Source organism: Mesitornis unicolor, unplaced genomic scaffold, assembly GCF_000695765.1.
Source record: "Mesitornis unicolor isolate BGI_N332 unplaced genomic scaffold, ASM69576v1 scaffold13509, whole genome shotgun sequence".
NCBI classification, from domain to species: domain Eukaryota; kingdom Metazoa; phylum Chordata; class Aves; order Mesitornithiformes; family Mesitornithidae; genus Mesitornis; species Mesitornis unicolor.
Window position 1 is genome coordinate 9018 of NW_010208067.1, and position 17997 is coordinate 27014.

Genomic DNA, 17997 nt, shown 5'->3' on the forward strand with positions numbered 1-17997 from the left:
AAAGAAGGGAAGGAGGAAAATACTTTAGCTTTCGTGATCTGCAAACACTTCACTAAGTTGCCTCGCAACACTTTTGCACCTTCTTTTCGCTCTCTTCTCTTCTCTTCTCTTCTCTTCTCTTCTCTTCTCTTCTCTTCTCTTCTCTTCTCTCTCTTCTCTTCTCTCTTCTCTCTTCTCTTCTCTTCTCTTCTCTCTTCTCTCTTCTCTTCTCTTCTCTTCTCTCTTCTCTCTTCTCTTCTCTTCTCCTCCTCTCCTCTCCTCTCCTCTCCTCTCCTTCTCCATTTCTTTTTGTTTACACGATTTAAAGCAAGGCAAAAAAGGCTTGAGGCATCTACATGACACTTTCTACAATGCTGAGAGGAATTTTTGAAATGGAGGCGAGCATTCTGATGCACTTGCTTCGTTACTGCTTTTGAAATGGTGTGAACGTACTGATGTAAGAAGATCGGTGCTACTCAGTCAGCCAAGGTCCCTAGAGATCAGATGACTGAGCTATGCACTGCGAAACACAAGATTATAGTACGTGTTGAGAAATGGTTTAGCACTGCTTAGCAAATGTCAGTTGATCAATCAGAGTTGACCAGCTGCAAACTCGCTAAATTCAGGCAATGTCCAGGCAATCAATTTTTTAGATGGGCTTCATTAGTGTAGCGGTAACAGCTCAGCACTGCCACAGAAGGGAAGAAATGTCAGAAATACAAGTCAAGCCCTTCCCAGAATTTCTCTGTCTCTCATTCTGGAGGCAGAAAGAGCAGGGACAGATGTACTGATCATTTGTTCAGGAATCTGTTTCTACAGAAACAAGCGTTTGCAAGGGAAGTGTTACCAGACAAAAAGGTTGAAATCTGAAAAACCCTTCTGCCAGAAGAGGTTCTGAACAGTTCTTGGAAAAATCAGCTGGAAAACACTTCCTACTGAGCAAGCTTCTGCCTCTAAACAGGACACTGCTAATTCACCTCGCGCAGTATTCTGCAACGTGACAAAGATTCTCCAGATTAGCCTTGCCTTGCCCCTCTTTCTTTTATTAGTTACGTTTCTTGCCCTGTATTCTCACCACCAGCTTTTGGTGAGAATATTTGGTAACAGAACATCCGTTTCCAGTAACCTATTGTGCAATTAAAATGCCGTATGTTAAATAGAAACAAGCCAAACAAACAAAAGCAACCTCAGATTTCTCTCCTGTTTGCTTTTTAAATTGGGCTAAGAGCTTGATTTGATTCCTCATCTTTTCATCTCATACTGTAAAAGCAGACCAGTTGTCCGTCCTGGCTGGCAGGAAGCAATGCTGTAACCCAAGAAGCCACTGTGCTGCTTTTCACAGGGAACTGTTCATTTTTTGGAGTTTGCAGTCATGATAGTAGCACTGGTTCCTCTTTTTAAAGCAGTTAAATCTGTGTTTCGACAGTGCAGACAGGGGAGAATATGCTTCAGCTACCCAGATGTTATTTGTGGTGACACGCTGGACTGGAGAACTGGAAGAGTGGGGAGTGTTTCAGCCCTTCATTTCCTGTGGAAAGATTCAGCTGAGGAAGCATTGAATTTTTGGTTTCTCTTTGCTGTCAACATGGTAGAGGAGAGCAGCTCAACACAAGCTTGAGAAGTTCTAAGAATTGACATTTGATAAAAATCAACAGCTTGGGAAATGCACTGAACAGAGGCAATTTCAGTGAAGAACCATTTTCCAGATGAGTTTTCCTGCACCCCAAAGGAAAACCAAGGCAGGGATTCACTGGGTGGTATGAAGTGAAGACTCGTCTGGGCAAAAAGAGTAAAACCAGCTGGAAATTTTCCATGTATAAGAGCTAAAGGCATCTCCATTCCTGAGGCAGCTTCACACACAAAGGATGTCCAGTTCTTTTTAAAATATTCTCTTTTAAACTGTTTTCAGTTTGGCACCTATATTTGCTGTCCAGGAAATGCTGATTCTTCACACCTATGGGAGGACACGCACATTTTCTAACTGGCATTCTCCAAGATAGCTCAGATGAAGACAGATCTGAACTGAGGTATTCACTTAATACATATAAAAGTAGATGCCATAAAACACAGCCTACTTTCCACTAGAAATCTCAATGGGAAAATTCAAATATTTCTATTTCCACTCACAAGCCTTAACCAGCTGTTTGACTGTTAATGAAAATCCTTTTCGCTTTCCAAAACTAAAGAGTGAGAACTCTTTCCAGGAGTGGCCTGTGGTGAGATTTCTAGTGCGCTCTTGCTTGGAATAGATGAAGAATATTTATCCTTCCATGGCAGTTTGTTGCCACAGCCAGCTATTCCCCCAAAAAAATGAGGCAATTGGTGCCTCATGCAAAAAACCAAGTAACCCTCAAGCAACTTCTGTAAGTTTCTGTTATTCAGGCCTCAAAAATATTTTATTTAGGCTTTTTTCAATGGGAATAATTAATTAGTGCGTTGCTTTATCTACATGAGCCTGTTCAAATGGAGTTAAAGGATTGGTGCGGCAGTTTTGGATCGAGGTGCAGTTTCCCTGGTAACAATCGAGGGTGAAATCAGAACCTTTTGAAGAGGCGGTGGAATGTGGTTCTACTTGGATGACAATAGGTCAGAGCATTTTAATGGGTAAAAACGTAATCCGGTACAATAGGATTTATTGCCACTGTGTCATCAGATTGACACTATTCCTGCAAATTCTTTAGCTTGTGACAGACTTCAACTGAAATCTGTTTAGTGGAAAAACTTGTAAAATGCCATTAATCATTTTGTTTTCCAAAGCAACCAAAGAGGCTGTGTGTCTCGGGAGGTTACACAGAAAAATCTTCCAAGTGAGTGAAATTCAACCTCGCAGCACGAAGCCCTAATGAAGGGCTGTTCTGGACACAGCAAATGGTTCTGAGAAGTAAAGGCTCATTTCTGCAGGGTGCTGAGCACTCTGCTCCAAGTCTATCGGAGAACTTCCGCACTTGCTTAATTTTACACTAGCAAAATAGTTTCCAGTGATTTCTAGGATGGTTATTCATGCTCTTAAACCTGATTGTATTTGCTGACAGACAAGACCTTGCAGGATTAAGTCCTAAACCAACACTGGAAGAAAAGATTGCCTGTTCGGTATGGCAAGGCTATGGGGCAATATTTCATCCCTTCTGCTGACATTTTTCCAGCTCCTGCAATAACGCTCCTTTTATTCTGAAAGATCCCAAAGGGCTGTCCAAACTAATAAAACGCAGCCACAGTAGGAGCAACAATGCGTAAGATCAGAACAGGAGAAGATGTTGCCTGCAGCTTGAAGGAAATGTCAGGTTAGGGTGCCAAAGTCTGCCCCTCTACCCCGAAGCCAAAAGCATCAAAGGTTTGGCTTGGCATCTCATGGATGTCAGTAGGCGACCTCTGTCACACGTAGGTGCTTAAAGCCATTTATTCTGGTGACAAGACAGCAGAAATGGCCCTTAACATTCATTGTAGGTGGGTGCCCCGTTGAACCTTCTACCAATTTTCCTTTCAAATAGATGGATGTCATTCTCATTCATTTGCCTTTAATATGAAAAGCAGATTCTCCTCTCTCATATGTCTCGTACCATGCGTATCCTTCCATTGTTGATAAGAGGCTTTTACAACAATAAACTTCAAGCTGGTAAGTATCCCTCTTTTTGGAATTATTATGTAGTTATGGAGAACAATCGAGCCAGACAATGACACAACCTGTTTCTTGTCTTCCTCAATGGGAAATGGGCTTTGAGTGCTGCGAGGACGTTCATAAACAGCCAAGGGTGTGTAAGGCGAAGAATGACCTCAAAGTCGAGTTTTACAGAGGAGAGAACAAAGAGATCTCAAGTCCTGATTTGAAAAACACCCGAAAACCAAATCAATGGCATAATATCATAATTATCAACACGCGTCATAACGTTGCTGGAACCCGCTCGCTGCTTCTGCCTTTAAACACGAGTAAACACAAGCTCCTCTCCTAATTGCCATGCAGCTGTCAAGCTTCGTAAATGATGTTTGTGCTGGCAGTAGCTGGGAGATAACTTCATCTATCGAGCATTCATATGGACTGGAGAGTCATCCTCGCTGCTTTCCGCGGGATGTTTTGTGACATTATTGTTTTCAGATTGCTTTCCCTTTGTTACAGTGCTTCTGGCTTCCTTCCACAGCCTTCTAGGTTACTTTTTAGGCTCCTTAATCTGTGCTTTCTCTCCTGAGCGTAATCAGCGTTGCAGTTGCTCCCGGACTAAGACACCCAAGTGGTGTGGTTTGCTTTTTCTGTGGGAAACACCGCTTTATGCTTTTCACAGACTTCGCTCCCTGAAGACCTTTCCAGTATGAAGCGAATACAGCTTAGCACTATACAAAATGTTCCTGAGGAAGAATGCCACCAATCCAAGCTCGTGATCCAGAGCTTGTCAGGCCTTGATAGCGATTTGAGGTTTAATTAATCACCTACGGATTTGTGTGACTTTTGAATGACTCTGGCTTTGTGGCAGGGCAAAAGTGATGCTTTTATTCGATTTTACTCAGTGAAAACATGAATAAAAATGACCTAGGGAGAATATAGGATAAAGCATCTCCCACTTAGGCTGAGCTGAATTCACCTTGAATTTAATTTTGTTAACCAGTTTCTCTAACTCTCAGCTGATTTGGAGTGGATCAGGGGACGGTGAAAGTAAATTTCAAAGCAAATTCTCTTTAGGGATGCTGCTGCCTCTGATAACAGCACCCCTATAAAATTAATGTGTAATAAATAGGGGCTTGGACTGAATGATCTTTTGAGGTCCCTTCCAATCCCTAACGTTCTGTGATTCTGTGAAATGAGAGAGACATTTGCTTCACAGGTCCATAGCACCCATGAAATACAACAGAAAAGCTGTTTCTCAAAACAATCTTTGGGAATTGCTTTGTCAATAAAATCAACTCTACTGTACTTTAGATACCTTTTTTTTTTCTATGAGTGTTGACATTCATAATATAACAGATCTTGATTTGATGTGTTTTTGTTAACATTGTCTCGATAAGATCTGCTCACTTGTTCACAGTGTTTGCTTTTGAGAAGTAAAACAGGAAAAACACGGCTGACTGAGCAGGTTCAGGACAAATACCTTGCAATGAGCTGAAGCTCCCCGAAGTCGCTCGTTCAGTCAGGAGTGCTCCTGAGTGGAAATCCTCCACGCAATGGGCAGCCATGGAAGCACAGATCACGGGCAGCGAGGGAGGCATAGGCAGCCTCAAGACAAAAATCGCATTTAAACCCCCCTAAATTCACTTGTTTTATTAAAGGCAATTCCCATATTTATTGTTTTTTTGACAAGCACTGTCATTTTTGGAAACAGTTTGATATTTTGAGCAAAAAAATATGTATTAATGTTCCCTGAGACAGATGAGGGGGTTGCTGATTGAATCAATTCGTTATGATAGGACTGAGAAACCAGTTTGTTCTTCCAGTGGTTCATTGTAGTGCCTTCAACAAGTGCTACCTCTCTGGCTGAAGTCTGAGGAAGATTTGAAGCAGCTTACATTCATTTTTATTACGTGCTTATAGTTAAACATATGCATGAATGTTTTTCTTAAAATACTAATACCGTGTTCAGTTAGATTAGAAACTCACTGAGGTGGTCAGGAATAAGCTGTGGGACATCTTCAAGAGACCAAAAAAGGAAGTTAAGCAAGCTGCACACTGAGGTAAAAATAAGGTTCTAAAGTGTACAGTCCAAACACACACACACATGAATTTGGTGATACTAAGAGACCCACCTGCTACATCTGATCCAAAACAAGAAATCAAAGACAACGCCTTTGCAGACTTCAGTAGGATTTGGATCAGGCTGGTGATCTTTGAAACTGTTCAATGTATTTCACAGGCTTTTACAAAGTGGTGACATACACAGCCTGACAAATGTGGAGGCGTGTTTTGGGTTGGATGAAGAACCTGAAACTCGGGATGCTATAGGCCTTGGCTGAGCAGCTCCAATCATAGGAGCTACTTGATATCCTGTACCAAACCAGAAAGGAAATCATCTTTAGGCATATCAAAAGTGGACTTCTGGTGCAATTATATTCACACATGAAAAGAGAGTCATGCAGAGGTGCTCAGAAAAGCAAGTAGTCATTCCTGACCCTAGCAAGGGTTGATAAGTTGACTTCTTGAAGCATAGTATTTGACTGACTAGTTTATCTGCATGTATTAATGACAGTCACTGAATTTTCTGCTGCTTTTCTGAACAACAACAAAAAAGCACTGATGCACTCTTTGACTTGATCCTTAGCTAACACTTGTCTCAGCCTCTTTGATTTGGGAATGAGGCTGGAAAGCTGAGACAGCAGGTTTTTTGTGGTATTTCCTAAAAAAATAGGCCATGGTGGATATGATTAATTTTATTTACATGTTTTATTTCCATTTTTCTTCTCTCTTGCATTTCCTCAAAGAAGTAATGCAACATTATGTTTTCACTATTAGACCCTACAAACCCCCAGTTTGAAAATGTAAAGACTTTGGTGATTTAATTGGCATTTGAGATATTTTATTTAGGTGGGATGAGACAGCTTCTGAGTATTATAGTGGGATTTCTGCTGAGGTCAGTAGCCCAAAGTAGAAACCTGCGAGTGCTCCTGTCTGCCCCAGACGACCCTGAGAAGTTAAAAACTGGTGTCAAGCTGCATCTTAGGGAACTTTCTACTTGAGTTGGGGGAAAAAACTGAGAGATCCTCAGGTTTCCTGCTCACATCTGACTTCTCTCATCTGTTGAACACAGCTCACTCATGCTGTTACTTGGGATGCTGTTTTGTTCCATTTTATTCCTTATATGAAATACAACAGCAAGGCATCTGATCCGTACTCCACTGACACCAGCACAAGGCATTGTCAAAGCTGCAGCCTGTTCAATTGGCAGGATTAAAACTTGCACAGGCAACATAAGGGCTTCTCTGATCTTCACACAACCCTTGGTTAAAGCCAAGTAACCTTTTCTTCTCTCGGCTGGTTTTGCTATGTGTGCACCCGCAGAGAGCTGCAGGACTGGGGAGCACTGAAATACAGAGAACTGCAGGAGCTACAAGAAGTACAGCCCTGTCTCTCCTACAGATATTCTTGAATAACGGGCACAACTGGAAAGACAGTAATTCCATGTTCTTATGTCAAAGTGCGCTTCCCTGGGTATTTGGTTTACAATGCGCTGCAGAAAACAGGAAAAAAAAGGAGTACGCTTTCTGCCTCAGGAAGCAGAGCTGCACAATGTGACGTAAAGGAAACAGCCCTGAGACTGGAAGAACCCTGTTTGAATATCAGCTTTTGCCCACCCCCAAAATCCTACAGTATTAATAACGTGTTGTGTTTGGAGAAGAGATATAACAGCACTGAATGAAGGCAAATAACAGAGCCCAGGGTGTTGGCCCCGTTAAATGAAAGCGGTCAGCATTATCTAATCTGACTCTGTCGTTGTTCCTGACCTGTCACTTACCTATTGTTGAACACATTATTATATGACATCATGGCTATTAAGAGCTGCAACAAACTGTTCTCCTGCTCCCTGCCAACAAGAGCTGGTGGAAAAGTTCCTCGAGGAATTTTTCTGCGCCTCTGTGGGCTGAGTGTCATCCATAGGGTTCAGTGTGTGGAGAAATCCCGCTGCACACGTCTGCAGAGCTATTGAGATTAACCTGCATCAGTGCACCAGGGGAGGAGGAAATTATAATTAGCACTAATACTTGCATTTGATGGCCTCACACCTAATTTGCATTAAAGCCCAGAGGATTCTGCCTGCTGAAGTAAGGAATAGGTTGGCTACTGATTTCCACAGGAAGAAGGCTGGGTATAAGATATATCTTTTCAGTTTGTATGTCTGGTAGATTCTCAGGTCTAGGCTGTGTACCAGCTGTACCATTTTTAGGAACTGAGGCTGCAGGGGCTTGACCAGAAATAGAGTTTCTTTGGTCCCATCAGCTCAGTACCAAAATGCAAATGGCTCGTAGCTGATGGGAAGGGAACCAGGAGGAGGAATTTTCAGACAGAAGAGAACACTGGCCCTGTGTGGTTCCAGCTGCCCCATTGCAGGTATGGGCTGCACTGGACACAGAGCAACTTTTGAGCATTGGCTCGGGAGCTGCCATTTGCTTTGTTTCCCTGTTGTGGTCAGGATCTTGGCTCATCAAGGCAGCCCTGGGCCATAGAGGCAGCCAGGGGCCATCAGGGCAACCCTGGGCCATCCCAGCTCAGCCCCAGCACAGCCGCAGGTGCACTGGGGGCTTCCCAGCAGCTCCCAGTCTGAACCCCCCTGTACCCACCCACATCTGCACGAGGGGAGGCTGCTGTGGGCATCCTGCAGCCGAGTGCACGCTGTGTCCTGTCACCTCGGTGCAGCAGCCACTGAGAGCTGAGGGTTAAACAGAGGAAGAGAGTCCTGAGAGGCAACAGTTTTGGGTTTCACCCCTGCCAAATCGTCTGAGACAAAGAATGGCAGTGAGGCCTGAAATCAAGAGTTTCAAGTTGCCAGCACTTTCCATTTCTCATGGTATTTCAGTGTTTCCACTGCTTGTTCCTGGCTAAAACCAAGCAGTGCATACAGTGCAAGTAAATGAAAATAGACATTTTCAGCTTTCTACAGATTTCGGGAGTTGCTCTGAGTGGTAAGCAGGGAGCTGGTTCACTTTAAACCTGTCTGACATGGGTAACCAGCCTTTTAAACCTGTCTGAAATGGGTAACCAGCCTTCACCAAGGAGCAACTTTCAGTCTCTGCCTTCTCAAACTTAAGGGGCCAAACTTCTTTCCTTTTTTTTTTTCCTTTTTTTTTTGTTTGTTTTGTTTTAAGGAGATCTGGTTTCACTTAGATGAATTAAATGTCAATATATCTGTTACTGTGAGTTGTTCCAGTGTAGATTACAGCACTATTGCATGACTTCAAATCTGCGCAAAGGTCTGCTGCTCTCTGCTATGTATGCCTGTCTTTAAAAATGTGTAATAAAGAAACACTTTCATATTGATACTTTAGGTCTTGCCTCTGTATGGAGGCACTGAGTAAGAAGTCTATGAAATATCCTTTTTCTCCCACATTTGGAACATAAAGCTGTGCTTATCAGGCTCTCGGGCCTGACCTTTTAGAGACCAGGAATATCAGACACTTTCTGAAGCTGTGACCATCATTGAGCTTTTGAACCATAAAGATAAAGCTGTGAGGGGTGCGCATGAGATACCTGAAATGGTGAAGCATGGTGTGTGCCAACCCTGTGCTGGGGATTGTGGATCAGAAGCAGAAAGAGTGCTGTAAGTACTGGGAGAAGTCGGGTCCCTTTGCAAAGAAGAGAGAGGGAGGAAAAGGAAGGAAAAGGAAGGAAGGAAAAGGAAGGAAGAGGAAGGAAGGAAGGAAGGAAGGAAGGAAGGAAGGAAGAGGAAGGAAGGAAGGAAGGAAGGAAGGAAGGAAGGAAGGAAGGAAGGAAGGAAGGAAGGAAGGAAGGAAGGAAGAGTCTCAACGCTCTATTCTACAATAGATTTATTTAGATTTTGTGGGTGGTGTGGTTTTGTTTGGTTTGTTTTAAAGGAACGAGCATTTGAGTCAATTCCAAAGCAGCTCAGAAGGTTTCTACTTGTCCCATTTCTGGTCTCTGCGCTGAAAGTCTTCCAGGGTTACACAACAGTGACTAAAACTGGAAACCTTTCAGACCGTTTCTAAAACGAAGCAGGAAACTGAGGTGACTGCTAAAGCAACGCTGGAGAGAGAGAGCCACTTCCACGTGTGTGGGGTTGGAGTGAGAGGACCCAGTTGCACTTGGAGGGTTCCAGTTGTTTTCTTTTCGATTTGATCTCAGAACAGAATTATTCTGGAACCAAGGTCTTCACATTGTTTTGCTTAATGTTGTACAAACAGGCTGTTGACTGGAGTTGTCACTGAACAAAAATTCACCCCTACTTGTTTACATAATGGGAAAATACAGTCATAAAGTGGGCGTAGCGACAATTTGTTGGGTATTAGGTTAAGGTGCAATATAGGGATTATCCTCATAAAACTCTGAGCTTTCAACTCAAAATATCAAGATTAAATTGACAATTAGATTTAGTGGAAGTCTTTAAAAGGCTAAACTCGGTGCTTAGGGCTTTTAAGTTACTGTTGTTCTGAGCGAGTTGATGCAAATCAAGAGTTCAAGTTCTGGTACAGCTGCTCTGTTCATGAGGACCGAGATGAAGATGATAAACATGGCAAAAAGACTTGTGTCTTACAGTGTTTGCTTTGTGGTAGCTCTTCACAGCTATAGGTAGGTGTTGGGTTTGTTCCTATTGCTGCCACTGCACTGCTTTATGACCTTTGAAACACAGGAATTTACTTACCTTTCTCCTACAGCTGATAGATACACAGTAAGATCCCAGCCTTGGCTTAGGTAATTAAGAACATATATAATAATAATTATATATGCTGATTTTCTGAACCCCAAGTCTGATACATATATGCTTTAGAAGAACTTCTAAAGCTCTCTGCCATTTATCCTTAGGAAATCTTGGATATTTCTCTATTTCTGTCTTCTTTCTGAGCTTCATGGCTCCATTTTTCTCTCTGATAAGTTTTTATATAGAGGGGAAATATGTTTATAAGAATGGTTAGGAAAAGTGCTGCGAATTTCTGCACACTTCCTCCTCTGAACAAGAGTCAGTATGCAAGAGGAGGCTCATGATGTGTACAAACATGCCCAGAAATGAAGGGGAAAAAAAAAACCCAAACAACCCAAACCACAGAAAGTAAAAGCAAGAGAAAAAAGGGCGAGGGTTTGTGTGTTGCTGTGAGAGGAAGGTGAAAACGCTTCCTGGCAACATCTGAGAGTCATTTGCAGCAACTGATCCGTGAGCGTTAGTGAGGAGAGAATGTTTTCAAATCCTCCCCCACCCCCTTCGTTAATCTTTACCAGGTAGGAGGACCTTTAATGTAATTCGTATGGCTTTCTTAGGGATGTGTAAAATATTTCCATTTTGAAAACTAAGGTTTTTGAAATGGCTCTGAGAGTGAAGTTCAGAAGTCTGGTTGTCAGTCTGTAGTCTTCTCCCCTTTAAAACTGGGTAATAATAATAATAATAATAATAATAATAATAATAGTCTTCAGACTGCTCTGCAGACGGCAGCGTGTCTCAGACGAACATCTGGCTGCACAGCCTCGCCACCTCTCATTTGGAACAGGGAAATCACGTGCCTGGTTAAAAGTGTCCCCATGAATGAAGTACAGATCATAACACAGCCTTACATAATTCCCAAACATCGAAGGATGTTTTTGTAGACTGAAATGTTCCGAGCAACATCAGACAACGTAAAAGAGATATTAATTATGATGCATGATTATTACCGCACTCCAGAGACTCTAAGAGGTAGCCTGGAAAAGTTGGGATTTGGCTTAGCCTTAAGCACACCCAGAATACTGGGCAGCATTTTTAGATGTTTTTGAGTGGCTGAGGAGGCTATTTCCTAAGACTTTCAAGCACATTTGGGATTTTAGGTCATCTGGGGCACGTCTCCACTGTGCAATGCCAAATGGCTCTGAGCAATCCAATTTTCAACACGACGGAGAAAGATTAACTCAGATCCCGAAAGCAATATATGTCTGGTAGTGTTGCTCTGCACTGGCTCTTTTTTACTCCATCCAGCTTCTGGGCTAGATTATTTGGTTCTGGTTTAGGATGCTCTGCATCCCTTCCCTTTCTCATTACAGACATACTTTTCATTGTTTTGCAAAATCCAATCTAGCATCTTAGTACATGGCTTCATTTCTACCAGGCAAAAACCCATCACAGGCATGGATGAGCATATATGTGTATATATATGTGTGTATATAGAAATATATATATATATATATGTATGTATATATATGTGTGTGTATATATATATAGATATATTACTGCAATCTATTTAGGAGGGACCCTAAGTAGAGTTCCTAATGCAAGGTGCCTCACAATCAGTGTTGACTCCATAAAACCAGAGTGGACTTTCCCACATTGCTGCATGTGTGACAGTCCATGATTCTTGCCAGCACCACCAAAATCTAAAGGTGGTGCCAGCAAAACACCATTTTTTGAAATACGATGATTTGCTGATGGCAACAGCAGAGAGTGGAATCAACTCAGTAGCCTTCAATTCATATCTAGTCCCATTTAAAGTCCCAGGGCTGGGGACTAGGTTGGTCCTAGGGTCCAAGGGTCGTGGCATTTTTGCTCAGCTAATAAAGGGACAGGGCATAGGAAAACACAAACGTGTTCCAGCAGTGCAGGGCTTGAGCTGACAGACGTCCCCAAAGGGATGCCTGAGAGACCGCTCAATATTTTGTCTTTGGGCATCAATCTGGAGTTAGAGCACTGTTCTGTAGGTTCCAGGTGTAAGGATTTGTAAATGGCAAACTGCTGAGGCTAGGTGGAGAGAAAAATGTTCGTGACAGGCTGCTGATAGGAACTGAATTAGGGGAGGGTGTAGAATGGCCTAGGAAGAAAAGAAATGAGGGGCAGCAATTGTAAAAAATACTATTTAGGTAGCTTAGATCTGAAATAAGTCAAATTTGTACAAAGGATCGGTGTTTTGTAATGGGAGAAATGAAAGCAACTTAGTCTAAAGTTACTTGTCAAGATTTGAAATTTATAGTTTCTGAAGTTTGCAGTCCGGGTTGGTTGTATTTTCAAGGAACTCTAGTTCGAGTCAGTCAATAATAAAGACAGTATAAGCCAAAGTATGTTTTTTATTTAAGATTATATTGGCTCCCGATTACAATTTGCTTCTTTTTCACACCTCACATTATGAGGTCCTTAAAAAACATAACAGTTTCCAGTTATTGTTTGTTGTTAAATGTGACTTATAAAACGTTAGGTCAAGAGTCTTCAGCAGACGAGGCTACAGTGTTTGTTTAAAGCTATGAGTAAAGCAAGTCATATGAATGTTTCCAAAGACCGTATTCCAAGGAGTATTTTTGGAAACATTAATGTTGTGTTTTTTAATGAAGGCCACATTCTGAGGCTACGACACCATATGTCACATTCATTTCTGTACTGAAAGAAAAAAAAGAAAAAAAGAAAAAAAAAGGAAGAAAAAAGAAATGGAAACTATGTTTGGCTTTTAAGTGTTTTTGGAATAGTGTCTGTGCATGCTTGTCATTGTTCCTTGGATGGGAGAAGAGCTCTCAGTCTGTTAATGCAGTCCATCCAATATATGCTACACTCCACGGGCCTGACTCCCTTCTGCCTCGCAGTGTGTGCACTCATTTCTACTCAGGAAAGTGAATTAAGAGCTGAGGAAAAAGACTACTGCTAGGAAACTTTTCTTAAAACTCATTTTCCATGAATATGTTGGCTTCATTGTAAACCTACATCTGAACTTTTGTCAGCTGAATCCAGCTTCAAAATGGGAGAAGTGCTTGTCATTTTTCCATCGAAAATGTACCGGTTTTGGAATAACAATGACAGGTTTTCCTCAAGAAGACGAGCTTTTTTTTTCTTCATAAACATCAGTTAGAAGCATGACATTTGGCAAAAATTTGGAGTTGTTCTAGCCGTGTAGCCTGTCGCTTCTGACATGTCTGTGTGTCAGCAGTTGGGGTGCGGCAGAACGAGCTGGAGACCTGCAGGAAAAGGCATTTGCCTTTTTTCAGTGCTGGATCCTACGAGTAATTCACAAGCATCCTGGAACCGATTACTTCAGCTAAGTCTTTCCTTTTTTATTGGATTCCAGTTGATGAGGTCTCCGTTAGAAACTAATTTATTAGGAACTAATTTCTTATTTCTAACAGAAGTTAGAAGCTAATGAACTTATTAGTCACTAATGGACAGCCTCGCACTTCGCACTGCTGAAGTTCATGTGGTTGCAAAGACATCCGTTTTTCTCTCTGATTTGACATAGGAATCTCCTAACTCACATCACTTCCTAAATCTGTGTCATCCACAGATTTTATTAACATACTGCGGTTGGTTTTTTTTTCCAAACTCATTAACAAAAATTTAAATACATTTTGGCAGCCGGAGATTTCTGTTTGTTTGCTTTAAGGAATGATTTCTGAAGCTTTCCAGGACCTCAGAGAGGTTTCTTTTTCATTTGAGATGTAAATACTTTTCTACAAATTGAACAAATATGTCCCTGTAGCACTAGCTCAGTAAAGTTCCATTCCATGACCAGGTTTTTTCTGGGCGAAACCGAAACACAAATAATGATGAACGATTGTGTGGTTGATACAGTTTCTGGTTAAAACACATTAGCACTGAACTCGCCTGCCCGTGCTACTGAAGTCTTATGTCTAAATGAGGGTGTTTCCTTACGCATTTCTTCTAACGGAGGAAAACAAACAAACATGCAGCAAACCAATCATTAAATACCTCAAATATTTGGCCAACTTTAAGGGACTTCATGCCATTCCTGTGACTGTTCATGAGAGCCCATCCTGATTTGAGTGTTACTTCCCCAGAACATTCGAAGAGGTGCTCACAGTGGGGTCACCGCAGAGGTTCTTGATCTCTGTTTTCATCTACATGCCAAATTTTAGGATTAATGTGGACATTTCCAACTGGTTCAATTGCTACCTGCCTCATATTTCCAGGCCTAAGTTTTTGAGCCGTGTTGTGTAATGAATGTCAGAGTCCGTACTCTTCAGAAAATTGCTCATGATTGCCACGGATTATTTAGATTTGGTGTTCTGGGGTAGGAAATTGAAACAAAAATAAACTTTTCCTTTTACTTCGTAGATACCCAATGAACAAAGAAAACAAATAGCCCCCGGGACCGCAAGTGTGTTCTGTAAAGAACAGAGATGAGAAAGGTGACGGAACCGAGTGGTTGCTATAGGCCTGTGAGCGTACAGGGAAACAAGAGCAGTTACCGAGGCTCTTGTCAAGAAAGCACTGAAGTGGGGATGAAAAGACTGCAGAAGCGGTTTCTCCACAAGGACGGCAGCTGCAATGTGTACTTCAAACACATCTTTGGGGAATGGGAGAGCTACGTGGTGGACATATTTACCACACTGGTGGACATCAAGTGGCGCCACATGTTTGTGATATTCTCGTTGTCCTACGTTCTTTCCTGGCTGTTCTTTGGACTGGTCTTCTGGCTGATAGCAATCCAGCACGGAGATTTGTTCAACGATGAAGAAATAACCCCCTGTGTTGCAAATGTCCATAGCTTCACAGGAGCCTTCCTGTTCTCCCTCGAAACCCAGACGACCATCGGTTACGGTTACCGCTGCGTTACAGAAGAGTGCTCGGTGGCGATCCTCATGGTTATCCTGCAGTCGGTGTTAAGCTGCATCATTGACACCTTCATCATCGGAGCAGCCTTGGCTAAAATGGCCACAGCTCGAAAAAGAGCTCAAACCATTCGTTTCAGCTACTACGCCGTAGTTGGCTTGAGGGATGACAAATTTTGCCTCATGTGGCGCATTGGTGATTTCCGGCCGAATCACATGGTTGAGGGCTCCGTACGAGCCCAGCTGCTGCGCTACAAGGAAGACAAGGAGGGGAGAATGACGATGGAGTACAAGGACTTGAAGCTGCTAAATGACCAGATCATCCTGGTTACACCAGTGACAGTCGTCCATGAAATTGATAGCGAGAGCCCCTTGTACGGCCTAGACCGGAAAGCTCTGGCCAAGGACAACTTCGAAATCTTGGTCACGTTTGTCTACACAGGTGATTCAACAGGAACTTCACATCAGTCAAGAAGCTCCTATGTCCCCAGAGAGATCCTTTGGGGTCATAGGTTTAACGATGTCTTACATGTAAAGAAAAAATACTATAAGGTGGATTGCTTACAGTTTGAAGAAACCACGGAAGTTTATGCCCCTCACTGCAGTGCCATGCAACTGGATCGGAAGGAGCAGGAGTGGAACCGAACTGAGAAGACCCAGGAAAAAGAAGCAGAGACATCAGCATTGGAGATCAAGCCGTTTAGTACTAACCAAAAGTCATTTAGTGCAGTCGCCCTCATCACCAGTTGTGAAGAGCCAGAAAACCCGGGGACAACTGGCAATGAGCCTTCTGGAGAAACTTCGTACCAGAAAGCAGCTGTGACCTTAAGTAGGCTATCAATAGAGTCCCAAATCTAGCTTTTTACTGCAATTAAAATCACTTCCAGCAAATTGTCCCAGCGTAGCTTTTAGAATATAAACAATGAGCTCATATGCACAAGTATTTATATTATAAACCTCACTGACAGCATGCCTACATTGTAATACATCACTGAGCTGCTAGAAGGAGCTTGGTACTGGTTAGGGTGGGTATCAGCAATGGTTTAGCACTGGCACAAGAAAGCAGCTTCCATTTGGGTTGACTAGACAGCTACTGGACTTGAGCAAACTTATTGTAAACTTTATTACCCTGCAGGGACATACCCAGAGACAGATAATGATCTCGGCAGGGAACAAAAACAATGTCGTGTGCCCTCTAGGTCAGATTTTTCAAAGCTGCCTGATTTATTTGGGAAGTTCCCAGTCTCTTTAGGAGAGAAACTCCCCTACCATCACAATAAACGGTTACTCTTCCACTGCACCTCTCCAGGGTTACACTGGTGAATCTGTGGGGCTGTTCTTTCTAGAAGGGAGCAAACTGGCAGGAATAACTGAACCCAATACATTGCAATAGTTTAAGTCACAATGTCTTTCATTTCAGAATGCCAGCCTTGCTTTTCTTTTCAGTGTATTATGCTGCTTTAAAAAGGCAAAGATCAGTCTGGAGACCAAACGGTGTGATTCTGTCAGAGTGAAGTATTTTTGTTCATCTGAAATGACGCTGTAACGATGATCCTTCACAGAGAAGTTCAACCTGCTCCCATGTCAGCTACATTCGGAACAAAAAAAAGAAAACGTTCATGTTTTGAAGTCGTCTGTAACACAGAAGTTCAATGTTCTGCTCATCTCTGGGATTATTCAATAAGCAATATCTCATCATGTGTATTTTCCATGACCATTACGGTTAATTTGCATGGTGTTTAATTATGCTAACATAAAAATAATTCTCTCTGAATTTGTGGTTGCCTAAAATGGGATTTATGTCACCTCAGCCATCAAGAAATGAAGTGTCTGCCTACTGGTCGAGTCTCTCTGTGCTGTTCTGTCTTCACAGGCGAGCTCATCCCATCTCCCTCTGGCTTTTTAGGGAGCTGAAGGCAATCGGATGTGTTCATAGTTGACGGAGATGCGATGACTGTTGTGGAAATGCTGCCTAACTTTAGGCTGCTAAAATTAGCTCTGACGAATCATTCACCTCACTCTGACTAAGTGAAAGTTTGTATGAGCTCATCACATTTAATGAAGAAAAATAACGTGCCAAAGCTTTCTTCCCCAGATTTACTCCATGTAGTAGTGCAGTGCTGCATTATTTTAATGTATCTTGCATTTCTCTCTTGCTAGCACTTCTCTTTGGATATGTGTGATCCCTTTAGGTAAAATCCAGCATATTAACAAGCCTGGGGGAAGGTGATTATTCCAAAGCTCATTAATTAGCCTTTTTGATATGCTGAATCATCATCAGCATCTATCTATAACTGCAGCAGAAAACATTTTACTGTATTCTGGATTTGAGCACTGGCAGGCATGGGGGAAATAGTCCAAAAAACAGAAAGGGATGTAGGATAATGTGTAGGGGTCTCAGTAATTATGTGGTGTTGGAAAAAATCCCCATCCAGGTTGTATAAAATAGAATATAACCTTCAAGACATGTGGAGTAATCCTTCCACACTCCTCTGTCTCTGAAAGATCTTGGCTGTGTTACTTTGTTCAGTGTTGGGCACCGTAGTTTGGGAAAGATGTGGGACAATTTGAAGAGAATCTGGAGATCTAGAAAACGTCTCAGGGAGGAAATGGGGAAATAAGGTGTTTCAGTCCAAAAAAGGGTTAGGAAACAAAGAAACAGTTCTCAGACAGAAAAATTCAAGAGAGAGGGACAATCTGTTGCCTGCACCTGGTGGGTAGGACGGGAAACTTGGGCTTAAACTGAAGCCAGAGAGGTTGAAGTTGGACATTGGGAAATGTAAAGAAGGTGGGCACGGATGGATGTGGGGTGTGTGTAACCTCTGTGGTGGTGGCTTTCGAGACCCTGTTGGAGACGTCAGCTG

The 17997-nt window shown here is 42.3% G+C and overlaps 1 protein-coding gene across 1 annotated transcript; it reads left to right on the forward strand.

Moving 5' to 3' along the window:
- Nucleotides 1–14701: 14701 nt before the first annotated feature.
- Nucleotides 14702–15991, forward strand: KCNJ16 (potassium inwardly-rectifying channel, subfamily J, member 16). Its single transcript, XM_010192359.1, has one exon. The coding sequence runs from the start codon at nucleotides 14702–14704 to the stop codon at nucleotides 15989–15991; it is 1290 nt and encodes a 429-aa protein (XP_010190661.1).
- The last annotated feature ends 2006 nt before the right edge of the window (nucleotides 15992–17997 follow it).

What these genes read in the sequence shown, in the direction of transcription:
- KCNJ16 (XM_010192359.1), top strand. Translation starts at nt 14,702, where the DNA reads ATGAGAAAGGTGACGGAACCGAGTGGTTGCTATAGGCCTGTGAGCGTA.